The 18,691-nt window shown below is 41.7% G+C and overlaps 1 protein-coding gene across 2 annotated transcripts in view; it reads right to left on the bottom strand.

The window, feature by feature from the left end:
* LOC121180686 (endonuclease V-like) overlaps positions 1-18,691 on the bottom strand; it is a 52,526-nt gene that overhangs the window by 16,779 nt on the left and 17,056 nt on the right. For both annotated transcript variants that reach the window (XM_041036299.1, XM_041036300.1), the window contains exon 8: positions 6,600-6,669. In XM_041036299.1, the coding sequence (XP_040892233.1) occupies positions 6,601-6,669 (69 nt within the window). In that variant the 3' untranslated portion in view covers position 6,600. The remainder of the gene's footprint in view (positions 1-6,599; positions 6,670-18,691) is intronic.

Below are 18,691 nucleotides of genomic sequence, written 5' to 3'. Positions count from 1 at the left end.
GAAACAGGGAGTGAACAGGGAGAGAAACTCTTTCACAGTCCAGTGATGCCATGTCAACTCTCCCTCTTGCTCCTACCCAGCCTTTAACTTTCAAACCATCTCTTGATTTATCTCCCTCCCTGTCATCTCTCTCTCTCTCTCTCTCAACCACCTAAATCAGCATGTAAACACACACACACACACGAACACACACACACACACACACACACACACACACACACACACACACACACACACACACACACACACACACACCCTTGGTATTATTACACTTTCTGACCTTTTTGCAATTTTCTTCCCTATCTTATCTTCCCATAATGCTCCACTTCAATGCATAAACACACAAGTACACGCAGATACTGTACACACACACAGTTAGTGTACTACGTTGGCCCCGCTCAATGCCTGCAGCTGCCTCAGGCACACTGTGCAATCTCACTGGGAGGGATGCAGGGAGGGAAAGACGCATCGAGGTGATGGAGGGTCAAGTGATAAAAAGCAGCAGAAACAGACAGCAAACACTGGAGAGTCAATTAACAAAAAAAAAAAAATCTTGGCTGAAGGTTGTCCTTCACTTGTTCAAAATTACTAATGACTCCATCTGTTAATATCTCAACAAAAAGCAGAATGTGCCAGTGATTTCATCTTCCTGCCAGATAAGGGAGGAGTCACACAAAACAGATTAGAGAGAGCTGAATTTATACGAAGCACAAACAAATTTTCATGAAGCCGAGCCAGCGAAAGTAGAACAAATGAGGAAACAATATGTGGGGATGGTGAAACAAGGACAAATAAGAGGAAACAAGAGAGCAATAGAAGAAACGCCTTCGGGAATTCTTAAATGGAGAAAAATAGCTTTATCATAACTCCGGCTTCGATTTCGACATCAAATTGAACAGAGAGCATTTTCTGTTTTATGTTCATACTTCATGCACACAAAGGCAGAGAGAGGGCGAAGACAAACTGTGGAAGAAACAGTGCAGCAAACAGCAGTGACGCAGAGACATTTGAATTACTTTGCTCTATCACATGCTGTTTGCACAAACAGCATGTGATAAAAATGTTTTTTGATGCAATAATTCAGAGGATACGGCAAACACCTGCTGCTACTGGCCAAAAGTACTGATCTACAACAATCAGGAACTGCCACTAAACAAGCTTCAGTAGCTGCACAACAATCACACACATCTTACATAAGAAGGTGTTAGCCAACAGCTGTCTATTTACACATCGAGCAGGAGCTGTTTCTGACCAGCTGACAAATTTAAGTCCAATATTCACAATCTTTTCATATATAAATACAAATACAACACACTCACATGTGTGTGTGTGTGTGTAGCTTTAAAGGATAAATCTGATTTTAGCTCTTGCTGCACTCATCAAAATAACTGCTAAGATGTGGGACTGTGGCACTACAATGAGCTCTAACAGGGAAAGTGACATAAGCAGATATACAACGAGACAGGTAATAAACAAGTCAACTGTTTAGTCAAACTACCAGACACCTGAAATAATGGCAATAACTCCCAGCTGCACCTGAAAACTGTGCATGGATGCTAAATCATTCTGGCTGGTCTGGGGGTTTTGTTTCAAACCTGCCTCCTTGCCCAACTGCTTGCGTTTCTTGCCCCCACTTCATTTTGCCATGTTCCCAAAACTCAGCTGTTAACATAGTGTTATCCTTTAATTAGAATAAATAGGAGGCAAAGTCACACAGGTCAGTGTGTACCACTGTAAATGGAGTGGCAGATAGAGGGCAGTGTGCTTTGTCCTCATATTTCTCCACCCTCTAACAATCAATTCATCTTAATTCTCTACATTAACATAACTGATTTTCTGAATTCACTGTGTGTGTGTGTGTGTGTGTGTGAGAGAGAGAGAGAGAGAGAGAGGGAGATAAAGAACAAGAGAGAGACACGGAGCCAGAGACAGACGGAGAGAAAAAAAATATCATTAAAGCTTTGTGCCCCTGACTCACCTTAACATGTTTTATTTACTGTCCCTTAGAAGCAGAGTTGGCATGAGAACTGTTTGCTGCACGGTCTGGGTCAGATTGGGCCGAGCACCTGATACACACAGCCACAGGCTACAGTCCTTCAGGACACACTTGAGTCACACATGCACACACACACACACACAGACAGACACAGACGTACTTGTCCTTCTGTCCTTGTGAGGACCAGTTTGAGATATAGACCTTCTGGAGAGAATACACTTTCTCTGGTCCTCACTTTCTGACACACCGTCCAAGGGCTATCTGAGGATTAAGACTTGGTTTTACAGTTCAGATTAGAACTGGTTCAGGTTGTGGTGAGGGGCTAAGGAATTCATTATGTCAATGAGTGTCCTCACAGAGACAGCAGTACCAGTATGTGTGCACACACACACTGATTGAGCAAACTTTGGGATGTTATGTTGACTTACAGACAGATGCAAGCAAATGAGAAATAACACATTTCTCCTCTTACAAAACAAAAGTTGAACATATAAGCAATAAAACGTGCCCTTACTCAAATCAATACACTCAGGGCTTTTGCTGCTACAGCCTTACTTTGTCTCATATGACCAGCGATAACTGTAACTAACACTGCTGAGTCAGTTCTCTGACTTCATGACTCTTCTCTTCTTGTGCTAATGTCTGAACTACATTTTAGCTTTTGGCATCATCCTGCTTGCCACTTGTTGCCACCTGCCCGTTTTTGACAGGTGTCAAACTGGGGACATGAACTTAATTCTTGACTGAACGAGCCACCTGAAGTCCAAACCATCACGACCGATGACAGGAACACGTGCACACACAGCACCACACACAGACGCCCAATTTGTCCATAGATCACCCTTTAAAAGTTCATCTGAATCTGTCGGGTGAGGTGGGATAATGGTGTTTAAAAAATGTCAGGCCCACAGTCAGTGATATACAGTGGAACTGCTGTTTCTGAGAGGACGAATGAGGCGAAGGGGGGTGATGAAACATTGACTGCCTCTGCAGCTCAGTCCTCCAGTTAATACTGACGCTGAATGGTACCTCCAGCAACAAGCTGTGTCCTTGTACCAGTATAACTTTTTAATGAGAGCGGCTGCTCCCAGCAGAGCGCATTGGTCCGAGCTTGGGCCGACTGTCTCCACAACATTTTCCATGACATTTTAGAAATGCGTTTGAAAAGGGCAGTAAAGTTTGCATAACAGCGTGAAGTTGATTGAAACAATCTCCATAACTGAAACTGAACGGTTTCCTGATGACTTATTGATGATTTGGGACTACGGCGTTACAACGGTATTAAAAGATCTGAGACAATAAACCATAAATATAACTCACACATAGAAGCATTGATAATTATTTAAAAAGCAGTAATTACAGTTATTGTCTTCAGTAGGGATCTTGCATATCAGCAGGACCATGCTCCGCTCCCTGTTTCAAACTGCAAACATCAGCTGGTTCCAGCTTCTCATGTGCGGATTTGATGCTTTTCTCTGTTTTCTATCCCTGTAAACAGAATATCTTCGAAAGTAAGTGTGATTTGCAAAACCAGCCACAATAACTCTCATCAAACTGATTAACCATTAAACCCAGTGTGACATGAAAGGACATGAAAATCAGAGTAAAAGTGGAAATAAAGAGATGAATTAAGTACTGGCCTTCTATAGTTCAGACATAAGTTCTACTGCCATACAGCAATGAAATCAACAGCAGAACACACAAGGAGTTAAATCCAGAAACAACCAAGCTGTCACTCTGTCACTCTAACCACTGATAAGTTTTTATCCTCTTGCTTAGACTTCTTTCTTTTCTTTCTTTTTCTGTCTTACACAGCCATTGATTTCCCCCCCCCACACCCCTGTTGTTTCCCTCCTCTGTTCGGATCTCTTCATCTCCTCTCCTGCCACTCCATCTTTCATGTCTCTCTCCTCTTTCTTTGAGAGAAACAGAAACTCTATTTCTCTTGCTCTGCCACCCAGGGACAAAGACCACAGCCTGCTGTCGAGCCGCTGGCTGCCTGAGCCTGAGCCTGTCTGCAGGTGAACGCTGGAAGCAGCTCAGCCGTGTACTGGAGAGCTCGGAGCTAAAGGCTAATTTTCAACCTTCTCATTCTTGACAAGGGTATGTGTCTTAAATCAGACAGAGCTACTAACCTGCTTTCACACTGTGTCCAAAACCAGAGACTCATTTCAAACTATCTTGAAGACAAAAGATAAACAAAACAGACTGATGGTGTATTGGACACATTAACAGTTATTACCTGGCTGCATAAAGAGAGCTGAAGAGGAATTTTCTCACCTTTCAAACTGTTTAAGCAACTATTTTTCAGACCATTAAAACAGGTTCATATCTTCCATCAGAAACATTTTACTGTTGCTGTTTCAGACTTAGTGTCTTCAGGTGCTAGAGACTTGAACATCTCAAACATTATGTGAAAACTAAAAAGCCCTCAGAGAGTACACACTTGGTGGTACACCATCAAGGCCACATAGCACACAAGTAATTTTAATAACAGAAAATGTTGAGCAACACTGAATCTGTAAGTGATGAATGGATCTGCATTGAAATATATTCAGTGACAGACAAACATACTCATAATGTGATGTTCAGGGATTTTGCTGCATTCAAGTCACATCTCACTGATCGCAGAGGGAAAGCTGTTTGTCATCCTCCCTCTGTGTCCAAGCTATCACAAATTTCTCACAACTGTAAAATCTGTCATATGTATACAGTATATATTCAAAATGCAGGATCCCATTGCACTTAGAGACCTTTAGTCCAGCCATGATTTTTACCCTGAGACAGACCCTCTTTCCTCAGAATAACAATCTGACTTCTGTCACTTTCACTTAGTTGTAATGCCATTTTTCCACTATCACAAAGCTGCTTCGTGAGCAATGATCTGTGGCCTTATTGGCCTTATTTATAACAGGTGAAAAATGACACTGGTCTAAGACCCAAATTAGCTTCAGTCTGTTTGCTGAATTAGAAAAGAACAGAATCTTAAATGTTTCTTTTTTATATATATATATTTATTTATTTATTAACATTTTATATGACATAACTTCTTGTGTTTCTGAATCCTCAAACTCTCTGATTGTTTCAGAATGTTGGTATTATTTCACATGTTGGTACTACCTGAAAACAACAATACCCACATTTAATGACATCGTCTTTGGCTCATGGCCACTTTCCACTACCCATCAAATCTCAAAGCAAACAGCAGTGATGCTCAGATACAAATTATAGCCCTGCTAAAACGTAATTATGAGAAATTATGGGATCACGTGCCTGAAGCCACACAGCTCACCAGCTCTAGCTGCTTATGTACAGTGTGTCTGATTAAATGTGCCTGCAGCCTGTTGAGTGAGTGAGAGGGTAAAGCTGGGTTAAGGCCTCGAGGAACCTGCTACAGCCCTGCCTACTCAGCACAAACCCTCTCTCCCTGTCTCAGTCTCTTTATAGAGAGGCTGATCAAAGACAGGAGCGCACTCAGAGGATTCACCACGTCAGGGAGCTTCTGAGCGGATCAACACGGACACCCCATTATGTTTCCCAGTGGGATACACCGAGCGATGTGAGAGCCGCACACACCCTCGTGCGGCTGCGGGTGAGCAGCTGTGGATGAACATATGAGAGCGAGCTCACAGGAGCAGCTGCACTTGGGTGCCGAATGTTCAATTCTGTGCATGTTTGAAAATACTTTCGGGGGAGAAGGGGAATGAAGATCGAGTTCTTGAAGCATCTGAGCGTGCTAACGGTCTGCAGCTTTGATCGGTAATGAGGAAGACGGGGCCGGACTGAGCAGCGCAGCCTGTAATTTTAGATGAGAATCACAGGATCAAAGGCTTTTTCTCTCCTCATCGTTGCCTCTCTGCCTTATGTGTCTCTGCTTAACCTCAGGCGTCCTTGGCTCACCTCTGCCCCATCCACACCCCTCTGAAAACCCAGAGAACCTGTCAAAGGCTCTTAAGCTCTTACATTTTCCACGTCTTCTTGCAGCAGAACCCAGCTGTGCACTGTCACAGAGACAGGGCACCTCAGTTCAAGCTCCCATCTTAAAGCAAAACAATGAATCCCTACCAGCTACAGGAGTGTTTCCATGTGACCTCTGACCTCCTTGCTGACGGGGGGGGCATACAGCTAAAAAATGCCCATGCCAGCATGCCATGTAGGCTACAATATTTTCATGGGTTTGGTTTAAACTCTCTTTTCATCCTTCCTTTGTCCCCTACTGTAGCCCTGCTAATGAGGCAGAAAGATGATATTTAGATTAAAAAATGATTTTCTAGGAAATTATGCAAGAATCTTTCTTTATTAATCAGTTATCTGAAGATGCCAGAGTATTTATCCTCCTCGGCAATAAATTTTCTTAAACAGCAAATTAGATGAGAATGATTAAGTTTTCTACCAACAAACTTGGCTTTGCTTTAGGATTTGGGGAAATTCCTCAATGAGCCGCTTGCTGTGGCTTTTAATCCTATTTTAAGACTGTGTGGATCACTCTTCTCACCGTGTCCCAACATACCACACGAACAAGCTATTTGTGTAGTTGTATGTGTTAATGTGTGCACTGAACTGTGAGACCGCAAACTTGTATGATGAGTATTTTGTCACTTACCTCATTCTTTGATTCCCGCACTTTCAGCTGGGAAGTGTTTGCGAAGGTATTCTCTGGAGCGACAGTCGGCCTGTGGATGAGGACAGGAAGAACAGAGGTGGCGGGAGAGAGACAGAAAGAAAGCAAGAGACAGGGGGAGAGAGAGAGAAAGAGGGAGAGAGATTCCACATTTCACAAGTTGTCACAAACTGTTTTCAGTTGCTGAGCTGCGATCAGAGGTGAGCGGGAACGCCCTCACACACCGAACACGTTCTTCTGCGGTTTGAAATTAAAATGAAGTGCCTTGATGCTGACTTTACACAGAGCAAACTGAGCCCTTGTGTTCGCTGCCAAATCTGACAATATAAGTCAATAACTAACACAGTTAGGTGTTTGTACAAATGTCTCAGAGCATCTCCATCTAAACATCATTAGGATATTATAGAGCCACTACACAGGTTTTTTATGATGTCCTCTTAAGATCCACAAAGAGACAAAAATCCAACATTTATTTATTGAAGTGATGCTGTGGGTTACTCTCTCCACATAGCAGCTCCCATAACAAACCAGATCTCATCCTGTGAAGATGAAGAGGATCCGTACATTCAAGATGACATGAAAGTTGAGCTGGTGACCCACGCGTCAAAATGTGAGTTAAGTTCAATAAGGGAGACGACTCACAAATTCACCCTTCACCTGTTCATTTGGTGCTTATGATCCAATCAGCTGACGCCTCAAGAAGTTGCCACAACTTTAGTTTGTATCATCATTCAGGGACTATGGAACATGAGCGTCAGGATATTAGTGGTGTGCCTCGAGGCTAAATATTAGGGCTTTAGATAAATGATATGGCAGATGCAGCAGGGCCATTCCTGGACATTTTGATGCCGCAGGCCTGCGGACATCCACTGCTGCCTCTGAGGGAGCAGATCCTTTTATTGCCATATAATAACAGTTCACTTTATTTTAACTTTATTCAGCTTCACTCAGCTTCACTCAGCTTATCCTGATTTTAAGCATGGCTACATTTCACAAATCCAATATTTTATGCAAGTCTATTTAAATTACACATCTTCCAGTGTAGTCTGCATTAGGCTCGCAACAGTAGTGAAGCAACTTGGATTTTTGACAGCTTAATAGCTCTGCATTAAGAAAAATTAGCCCACATCACAGCTTTTCTTTGATGGTTTCCTTTAATATTTTGTATCATGACCTGCCACTCAATCTTATTGGCAACTAAGAGGAAGTTGCAAAGGAAAAATTGTGTGTCACAGAATTGAAATTGTATCCCACACATCAGTCACATGTTTAGGAATAATACAGCACCAGTCACTCTGGTTTGACTCTGTTGTTGCAGTAAGGTTTCCACAGAATTTCACCGTTCTTCAACCTAATCATTGACAAAATGATAAACTTTCTGACTGACAGCAGCTGATTAGACGTGTGGTTCACCTGCAAAATGTCACTAAAAGCACAAAGAGATGCAAAACAACTGTTTTGGAAACTCAAAGCAACTCTGCTGGCATGACTCGTGTCATTAATTGTGATACCATTAACAGAATTTGCTGGCTGCACCTTTACTTTACAAGTTGCGGTTCACTCCCTCACTGCTTGGTCAATGTTTTAACAGAGCACAAGTGGATGCTGTCGACAGCTGTCAGTCCAGGATCTGGCTTTCCATCAGCTGGAGGCGCCGTAGGCAACTGCCTGGCTCAACAATGCCTAAAAACGCCCTGAACTGCAGTTGAATGAGAGCTTCTGCTCTATGGCTTCTGTTACCACTTTCTGGGAAAGATATCAATGAGACTGGGATGTGTAAGAGAGCAGCTCATAGATAATCTGTTTTCAGCACATTTGAGTATAACTGACTTAGTCATATTTGCAATTAAGAGGAAGCTGCAAAGGACGAACATTAAAAAATGTGAGGCACAGAAATGAAATAAATTGTATCTCTGTTATTCCTGATCTGCTGGTGTGACCATCTAAATGCAGGTAAAATCACTTTCCTGGTCATTTACTGAATGCATCTCCTCAAGCTCGTGCTGGTAGTGATGAAGCGAGAAGTGTGGCCTGTACAGCTCTGGGCAGAACAACCGAAGCTGCATCATATGTACAATATCATCAGTGGGCCGAATATTTGCATTGCACAGAAAACAACGGGCCATACTCTGACACCAGGACCAGTGTGTGTTCATGTATACTGCCTCCACTAAATACTGTAGCCACGCTACTGTAGTAACGCTCTTTCTGTATACTGGTGCCATACTGTGGCAAAAATAAAGAGGGACAGCTCAGAGCTTATTTATGGAGTAGGGTGAAATTCATGAAATGTATGTTACATGTTTTACATGTCTGACTGTTGATCGTGTTACAAATAAATGTTCTCACTTTAGCAAATATCCCTTGGATTTGTGTGTTTTGTAGATCCATAAATAAATAAATAAATCACATCTCTGCTCGCTGGAGGAAGGAGACACTCTGCTACTATTAATTGTCATTATGACAAAAACTAGAAGAAATAAGACCCAGTGTGATTATTTTTGGCCAATTTGTGCTGGCACCAACTTCTGATCAATGCTTTGAAAGCATCCGCTCTTCTCTGACTGGAAATATTGAATTATATTCATTATGCTACCTATTTCTTGTAAGCTTCTTGCCATAAAGTGCCTGTGGGGATCTGAATTAGTGTGGAAAACCATGTTAAATCTGCAATGGCTAACAAGCTAAGCCGCTGTACTGGGGTTTTTTTGTGTCCCTGCATCGCAGCTCCCTGCCTAGTGGGTAAAAATACTCTAAGTTGAGAGGCAGATTCAGGCAAAAGCTATAGCTGGAGAAATGTTGAAAACCCCAAAACAGAACAGAACAGAACAGCAGGTTTGAGACTCCTCATTTACATAGAGCCATAAAAAAAAATTCCCCATAACTGCTTGAGCTGTGCTTATATGCAGACACACACAAACAGAGCAACAACAGTAAAACAGGGCCATCCACCTCATCATTAGGTCTACTGGATGGATCACCATGACAGTCTGTACAGACATTCATGTTCCCCTCAGGACTGTAACAAGCTCAGTGACCCCTTAACTTCTCGTTTAACACCTTTATCAGGTCAGATGTTTAATTTGTCTTTGGTTTATGACCCAACACTAAAAACTAATGCCACATTAAATGTCTTTGTGTACTTTGCTGTACTTTGTGTTTACTGCTATTTAGAAAACCTCAACATGCTACAATTATGACTGTAATGTTTCTAAAGCCCCACCCTGCAATTTTAGTCCACTTCTGGTTCAGTGCGTCAATCATAGAGCCAGATAAGAGACTGATGGGCCACTGTGACTTGCAAGGTTAGCTGAAGGCATTAGTAGGCTCTTAATTCTTTCTCTTACAAATGAAAAATTGAGCCCTTGAATGATTAAACACACACTTGCTCAATTCAGCTTGGATTTTGCTGCCACAGCCTTCCTTGGTCTGGTACGACCAGTAGCTTATGCAGGCTAATGTTAGCAAACCATAGCTCCATACTGTTGTGTAACAGTGAGTAAAATCACCAACTTAACAATTCTCTCTTCTTGTGTTATACATTATTTTACATGATGTTTTTACATTTACCATTATCTCATAACTGTCACATGAAGCCACAGTGGCCACAGAGTTACACAGTCTCATTTTCATGTGTGAAAGTGGTTTAAAAACCTTCTGCAAGAAAGCAAAGAAGCCCATTTCCCACAATGTCAGACTATTCATTTAAAGCAAGAGGGAATGTCATTGAAGACACTGCAAAAGAGGAACCTAATATTTAAAACCCAAACTTTTAGACTGGCAAGCTGACAAAAATCTGTCCTATAAACCAGCCAGTTCTTAGCTCCTGCAACATTTATTTGCAAACTTGGTTTGGTTGTAATTAGGCAGCATGAAGCCAAACAAACTTTATAAAAATGCAACAGAAAAGAAATTTTCTCACTCCTGTTTTGTAGCACCATAAATTATCACACTGTGTGTACCTGACAGAGAGGAAAGTGGAGGGAAAGTAACTGTGGTAAACTGAAGAGAATGTGACAGCTGCGCTGTTGCAGAGCAAAGAAAACCCTCGGCTGAATTCTCATCCATTCAGAGCTGGTTTCCTCTGGCCACAGTCCATGGCAGGGTGGGAATGCACAGGTGAACAGATGTGGACTGCTGGCTCTCTGCTGGGTTTTTGGTACATTCAGGCCACACACACACACATGCACGCACGCACGCACGCATGCACGCACACACACACACACACACAGAGGTGTCTGAGTCCTGGCTTTGGTCCAGTGGCCTGGGGCAGGTCTTTATCCTCCAGCACCCCCAAAGCCCCTTAAGCCCTGCAGCTATGCCAGCCTGCTCTACCCCTTCTTCCTTTCTATATCTCACCTTCCCTTTCCAAAAATGTATATATTTCTCCTTCTAGCTGGAATCCAACTTCCCTTGCTTACTTTTCCAAGACAAATCCCATTCATCACTCTAATCATTACACTTTTTCCTCCAGATCTCCCTCCTTCCTTTTCTCTCCCCCTTCCTCAGACCTCTGCCTCACCTCTCATCTACACCTCCTTCTCATATCCAGCCCAGGGCTGCTCTTTCGTCTCTCTCCAACCTTCCTCCAATCCCTCTGTGGAGGTCCAGAGTCCAGTGGCTGCAGCACCAGACAGAATGTCAGACAGCCATATATTAACATTTAGACAGCCTCTGGGCCCAAAGGGGAGCTCCACTTTAATTCAGTCACATCCTCTCAGCACATCCAGAAAAGTTCCACAGACCTACTGGTACAGCTGGCACCAGCAGAGTGCTGCTGTCAATCTTCACAGATGTTTTACCCTTTTAGTTGTTCAACATGACTGTTTTATGGCTGTGTAAGTTTCTCTTTCTCACACAAAGCTCAACTATTCCCTTCAAATTCCACTAAACACTGTGTAGTGGTGCCAAAGGTGATATCCTCCGATTGCTTGTTTTGTCTGACCAACCGTCCAAAAACCCAAAGATGTTCAATTAAAAAAAGAGAAAACATAAAAGAGAAAATATAAAAAAGAGAAACCCCTACATTCTCACATTTGAGAGCCCAGGGCAATGTCAGTCAGTCAAATTCTCAGTCCACCACCATGGTCCAGAGTGAAATATCTCCATAAATATTGGATGAAATTTGGTGCACAGAAGATGAATCATAATGACTTTGGTGATCTCCAGACCTTTCTGCTCTTGCTTCCAGCAGATCAAAATCCCAGTTTTGTCCAATACTTTCGTTTATAGCCAAAGACTTACAAAACTAATGACACTCCCATCAGCCTCGGCTGTACTGTGTTAGTGCCCATTACAAATTGTTAGTTTGCTAACTATTGGTAAACTAAGATGGTGAACACGGTAGACATTTTAGCTGCTAAACATCAGCATGTTAACATTGTCATTATGAACATTTGCCATGCCAACGTTCTCTCTTTGAAAATTGAATCGAAGGCAACTGGACATGTTTGTCTGGGAAGACGTTTCGCCTCTTATCCAAGGGGCTTCATCAGTTCATACGCATCGGTCTATCTAGTCCGCACTAGTCTGACCTCAGACTCGATTCAATTTTCAAAGAGAGAACTATGACCTGGATGAATGAGAACATTCACAGACATGCCAACGTTAGCATGTAGCTGAAAGTTTAAAGTGCTACTAGTGAGGAATTTGTTGTTTGCTAGTTGACAAACCAAAAAATCAGGTATCAAAACTGTCATTGATTAATCACCAGTCGACCAAACTTTGGCCAAAGACTCATTACATATTTCCAACACATGAACTGTTCTGGAGATATTTTTGTCAGCTTTGTATATCCTGTGTAGATAACTTATAATTTCATTACTTTATGAAGAAGCCAATCATTGATTCCTGGCCTAAAGGCTCTGCTGTTTCTGAACACATCAGGCAGCTGCTTTTGCTTAAACAAATAAGCTCTGATAAACTGACTGTGTGTTATTTGCCCTGTATCAAACTAAAGAGATTAGTTAGCTGGTTAGTTAGTGACTACCTGGTGAAGTATAGTGGATCATTTAGCTGCTTAAGACTAAGGTATGTTTCTCAGCAGTTGGTGGAGACCAAAACTAAACTAAAAGGAAGGTGAATATTGGATGTACATATCTCATGACAACCAATAATACAACTTCAAATGAATGAAATTGTTGCTGTGTGTGTTCTGGAATACATTTGCTATCACAGCTTTATTAGGTGATGTCAGTGTTGTGTTTTCAGATTATTCTGCTGTCCCCAAGTGGCCCCAAAAAAAATCCATTAATGACTTAATGCAGCTTTAAGAGAAGCATTTGTTGATGCCTGATGGCCAGTGGATGCAGTGGAGCCTGGGGGTTTTCTATACTAAAATGTTTTTAGCGTTGTCTACAGATTCAAAACTGGCCTTTAACTAGTATGTAAATGTGCTGCTGTCTTCAGCAGATTTTACAGGCTGCTTAATGTTAGATTCTCGATCTCAATGGGAATAATGAAGATAAATAATGATTAAATTAATAAAAACCAGAGTGTGGCTCATAATGACTCGCAAATTTATTCCAGGAACTGCCTAAACACAAAAGTCAGCACAGAGGGATCCATGTGACCCACAATAAGGACTGGAAGTCACGTCTTCCCTCACACGTTACTCTGCAGACAAACTTTGTGTAATTCTGGAAGAAATGAGGCATTTTACTAGTCATTGCTGGGATAGCAGCGCAGAGACGGGGAGGACCACAGTGATGGTGTGAAATCCCTGTAAGGATAATTCTTGGTAGTTAGTCTCGGCAGCCTCACTGACTCTGGTACTTTTCTGTTGCTGTCGGCAGCTTTGTTTTGCGTGAATCTGCATGTGTGTGTGTGTGTGTGTGCGTGCGCTGGCAGGTCTGCATGCATGTGTGTGTACGTGCTCATTGGTATGGGTGGTGTTTGCGTTGCTGCAGAGGTGACAACAACCAAAAATACACTAGCTCTGCAGGCCTGAATTATTCAAGGAATGGAGATGGAGCAGCAGGGGGTGGGGTGGAGATAGATGGATGGATGAGAGACGGCGGCGAGAGAAGAGAAAAACAGTACAGTGAGGACGAACAAAGTCCGGGAGAAGAAGGAGGTGAGAGGAAGTTGAAAAAGTGGGGACAGCAAAAGCCATACGCACCAGACTCACACAAGCTGGTGACATGAGAGAGAACACACACACACACACACATACAGAAAAACAAACATTTTGTTAAGGCCTGCTGGGGTTCAGGATATATTCCTGCATCTGAAGAATGTTGCACCAAAATAAATAAATAAACAAACAAATAAACATATCCTAGTCTTCAATATCTGCACACAAAACACACATCAGCGATATCTCTCTCCCAAGCACACACAAACACAAACACGCTGCAATCCTTCTCCTCCATACCCACATACACAATGCATTCCTCAATCTCTTCTATTCTATGCATGCAGGCTCCCCATCGCCTTTCACTCACATTGAAATTCCATCTGTTTTCGCAATCTGGGAGTGCAGCTGTGGAGCCTTCACATTTCCCGTCTTCCTGCCCAGCACAGGGAGGGGAATGCATGGAAACCCAAAATGGAGCCTGAAGTGTGGAGCCACATTTCTTGCCTCTTAGCAGAGAAACTGAATACATCCGATATCCAAAGAGCCTTCCAGTGGTGTAAAGGAGGATGCTTTTAGCACTGGTGGCTCTGCAGGGAGATTGTTTCATGTAGCGACGGAGAAATGTCACAAACACAGAAATGCAAGTTAAACCCCTCTGATACTTCCAGGAAACAGTTTGCTCGACAAACTTTAGACAGCGACTTTTTACAGTCATAAATGAACTGATTTCATGGAAGTGAAAGGCACACAGGACAGCACTGAGAGAGTCAGCAGTGAACAGGTGACTGCTGTAGAAGGACGTAATTAGTGACTTCCGCTCAGTGCAAAGCACTCAGACAGAGAGGAGAGGTCTGGAAATAAGCTGTAACTGTACGTCTCAGCCAGCTCCTCAGAGTCCCATTACCAGTGGATGTCTTCCCATCAGAGTATGTGGAGGAGGAGGAGGAGGGGGATGTTGGGTGGGGGGGGGCAGGCTGGCTAGTAATGGATTTTAGCCTGGAGTGAACGACTGATGGACCAAATGTGGGCCAAGACTACACACATGACACAACAGTGTACACAATCCTACTGAGCGAAAACCCGCATCACACTTGTCCATGAGGTTTCTCAGTCAATCAGATGAGAAGATGTATAGAAGTAATGAGATTTACTGTTGTAGTCCTGATGGTGTTTTCCACTCATCAAAGAAGCCTTATCAATTCTTCAACATGTTGAAGCTTCTGGGACAAATGACGAAATGTCTTTACATTTAAAGGTTTCTGAGATGTTTTTCATGCACACTGACTCTTTTTTTTCCAAGTCCAGTGAATGCTCAATTCAGTATGAAAGTATGAAGACTCAAAGTGAAAGTATTTGCACTACAAAATAAAATGTGCCCTCAAATAGTGAGGATTCTGTCATTTGGCAGATTTGAAACTGTAACCCTTCACGACCGTGCTCTATTGGCCATATTTCTCTCTACCTGTCTCCTCAAGAGCCAACAGACAGGCCTGCTAATCCTGACAGGATACCAGTGTGTTTGTCAAGGAACATTAGCTTGAGAAAAATTAGGTTTCAGTTCTACTGCTGTCCATTAGAGCTTTTAACTGACTGCTGAAGGAGAGGAAGGAAGGAGCTGTAGATGTGCCTGTGTGTCTGTATGTGTGTGTGCACTGTGTGTGTACTGTGTGTACACCGTGCTACAGTGTGTGTGAGCTGAGAGGTCAGAAGAGTGAGCCTCTGGCCAAAGAGCTGCATGTTTCAAAGTCGAACATGTGGGAGGGAAAAGTGAAAAGTTACTCTGCTGATCACGTTTTATTTTAGCCATCATTTCCATCCGTTATTTCCAGATAATGTTGTGAAAATTCCCTGAAAAGTGTGTAATTTGGTGCTAATTAAAAGGAGAAATAAAGAGGCTTTTATGTAGTTTAGTTGTGTTGAGTTTACAGGCAGGAATTCTCTTACGAAACTAAAATAATAATTAAAAAAAAGAAAAACATGAATGTGTGACAGGTCTGAGGACAGTGCAACTCATATAAAAGTGAAAAAAAAATTCTGTCTACACAACCTTCATAAAGTATATGACTAAGCATTACAACTGTCCCTTATATAAACACAGATGCTACACAGAAATTACCTTGGTGAATGAAACACCTTGAGTGAACACACAAATGATCGTAAATAGGTGAACAGTTTTCTTTAAAAAATGATCTATGAAACATCAAACTGAAAAGGCTGGAAAAGCACAAACTGAAAAAATGTTCCTCATACACAAACAGAGCTTTATAACAGTGTCCACAGAACCACATCCAAACCTCAAAGAATCAGAAAAAAAACACAAGGTCCCTGACAACAAATGGACACTATTTAATTTATTCATCTATTAATGAATGGATGTTTTCTTCTCTTCCACAAAATTATCTCAACAGGACCAGGATTATTACCTCCACCAAGGAGGTTATGTTCTGTTTGTTGGTTGGTTTGTTTATTTGTCAGCACAATTCCACAAACAGTACTGAACCAACTGACACCAACTGGGTGGAGGGATGGGACGTGGGCCAGGGAAGAACCCATTAAAGTTTGGTGGGGAACCAGTTAACAAGGTGGATCCATCACTCCAGTTATACTTGCTGTCAGTTGTCAGATCTTGATGTAAAGAATCAAACATATTTATTGTTTTGAGATCTATGAGTTTGTATAATTCAGTGCTGATCATGACAATAGATCTGTTGCAAGAAAATTCTCAATCATCATGAACATGTTTATATTCATCATCATTCATATTATCAGACTACTTGCTTTTTCCTTTTATTATTTTATTAAAAAAGTCAGACAGACGTGTAGGCTTGTTTGGCCTTGGTGGCAGTATGAGATCTAAAGAGTGTCACAGCTTTTTATTATGCATTAATAATTTATTATTAAGAAGATTTTTCTCTCCATAAATGCTTTAGTCCATAAAATGTCAGTGACAAGTATCTATCATTTCCTCAGAGCCCAGTGTCTGTCCAACCAGACCCAGAGATATTCAGTTTACAATGATATAAAACCGAGAAGACGAGCGATGTGCTGGAATTTGAAGCAATTTGAAATTGAAAATTATTTAAACATTTGATCTACAGTATCATCAAAGCAGCTGACAGCTCTCTCTGTTGACTGACTTATCATTTCAACTCTAAACTCCACACTTTACAAAGGCAGAGAAAATTGGAACATTTCATCGTCCTCTCATTAGATAAATTTATCCAGCATCTATCTGTCCAGTACATAAGGATCTCCTGTGATGCTTGTCAGTTTTTGTTTTTCACTTTGACTGAGATGAATTTCTGTTCATGTAAAAAGTTATTCATGATTAATTTCTCTTTGGAAATATTATCCCTCATATATGTTGAACTTCATACATTCCTACAGACAAACATTTTGTCCATGTTCAACTGATTGGCTGTGCATCGACTATAAAGCACTCTGGGTTACACTAGATTAATAGTTCACTGGAATCAAGCCAAAGTGTGTGTTACATAGCTCTTTCCACAACACTTGACCAACAACACAACCCCCCAGCTTTTGTCATATGGAGGCAGCTAGGAATATGAGGTACTGTAACACTGTGCCAAGCTTTAAGTCAACTCTTCAAATTAGAATTAACACATCAACACAAGAGTCAGTCCCACCTCAGGTGATGGCAACATAGTTTCTATGGGAAAATGAAAAGTTCCTACAGGGATGAGATCAGTGAGTTTTTGGTCTGGTCGCTGATGTAACATCCCTCTGGTGCGTCAGCTTCCTGTCTCTGACCGCTACTTGTCAGTCTCTCACTGTCACATTGACCGCAGAGTAAAGAGAGAGAGGAGAGGTGAGGCAGGTGTCTGCTTCCCTTCTACTTCCCATCACATGTTCTCTTAGGCTTCATCAAGTGAAGCGTGGGATACAGAAGGAGTGTGAGAATTTAATGGTGTTATGGAGCAAGACTGAGATGGGGCGTGAATTAGACTGAGCTCCTGTGTGCGTGTGTGTGTGTGTGTGTGTGTGTTCTAGTTTTTCATTGTGGTACATTTGTGGTAAGATTGTGCTGCAGTGCATTCACACATCAGCCCTCACTGCAGAGTCCAACCATGATGTCATCTTTCTCTTTCATCTTTCTCTCTCTGAAGCTCTCAGGCTGTGGAAGGAGGGGTTTCTTTGAGCCATGATGTAAGGTGAGAGGATCTTATTAGATGGTGGAGAGAAGGGCGGAGAATAAGGGGGAAAGGAAACAGCAGAGGAAAGGGGTTCATTTATAGATTTAGGACATGGACACCCAGCGGAAGGGTGAGGAAGCAGTTGATCACTCTCCCTCTGTCCGTCACAGTGACTGAGTATTAAAACTGTAAGTAACATCTGACACTCTGCACTAATCCAAAACATAACTTATCTTCTACAAAATCTAATTGGATTTTGCTCATTTTCAGCTGAAATGTAATAAATCTCCACCATGGTTGAATATTAAGAACAAGGTCTTCTCTGAAACAATTAGTGCTGAAAGAATTATTTAGCTAACTGATGAACTGATCAATGAAAAACACTGATAATGGATTAATGGAGTTTCTCATTTGTCATTTTTCAGATTTTTGTTTCCAGTTTGTCAAATATAAGGATTTGCTTTCTTCCATGTTAATGATCATTTAATATGAATAAAAAAATTGGCTTTATTGGTGGCGTTTCATCTTTAAATCTCAATCAGGTAAACATCACATAGATAAACACTGCTGGTAACATATACAATATATGGAATACATGGAAACACACTTGATGAATTTCACAATAAAGGTCTGTGGAGAAAAGCTCATTAATAGGATGAGTTTAAGTTTAAATTCTAAGAATAACTTTAGGTTTTGATAGAGTAGCTGGTGATGACCATTTGACATCCTTATGGACATTTTTTACACTTCAGGGATTAACTAATTAAAGGGGGACTCCTGCGTTAGTATTATACTTCCATTAAGTTGGAGGACTCAAGAGACAGATTAAACTAAAAGAGGAT

Source organism: Toxotes jaculatrix, chromosome 4, assembly GCF_017976425.1.
Source record: "Toxotes jaculatrix isolate fToxJac2 chromosome 4, fToxJac2.pri, whole genome shotgun sequence".
NCBI lineage: Eukaryota > Metazoa > Chordata > Actinopteri > Toxotidae > Toxotes > Toxotes jaculatrix.
The sequence above is the reverse complement of the archived record's forward strand: the minus strand, read 5'-3'. Positions and strand labels throughout refer to the sequence as shown.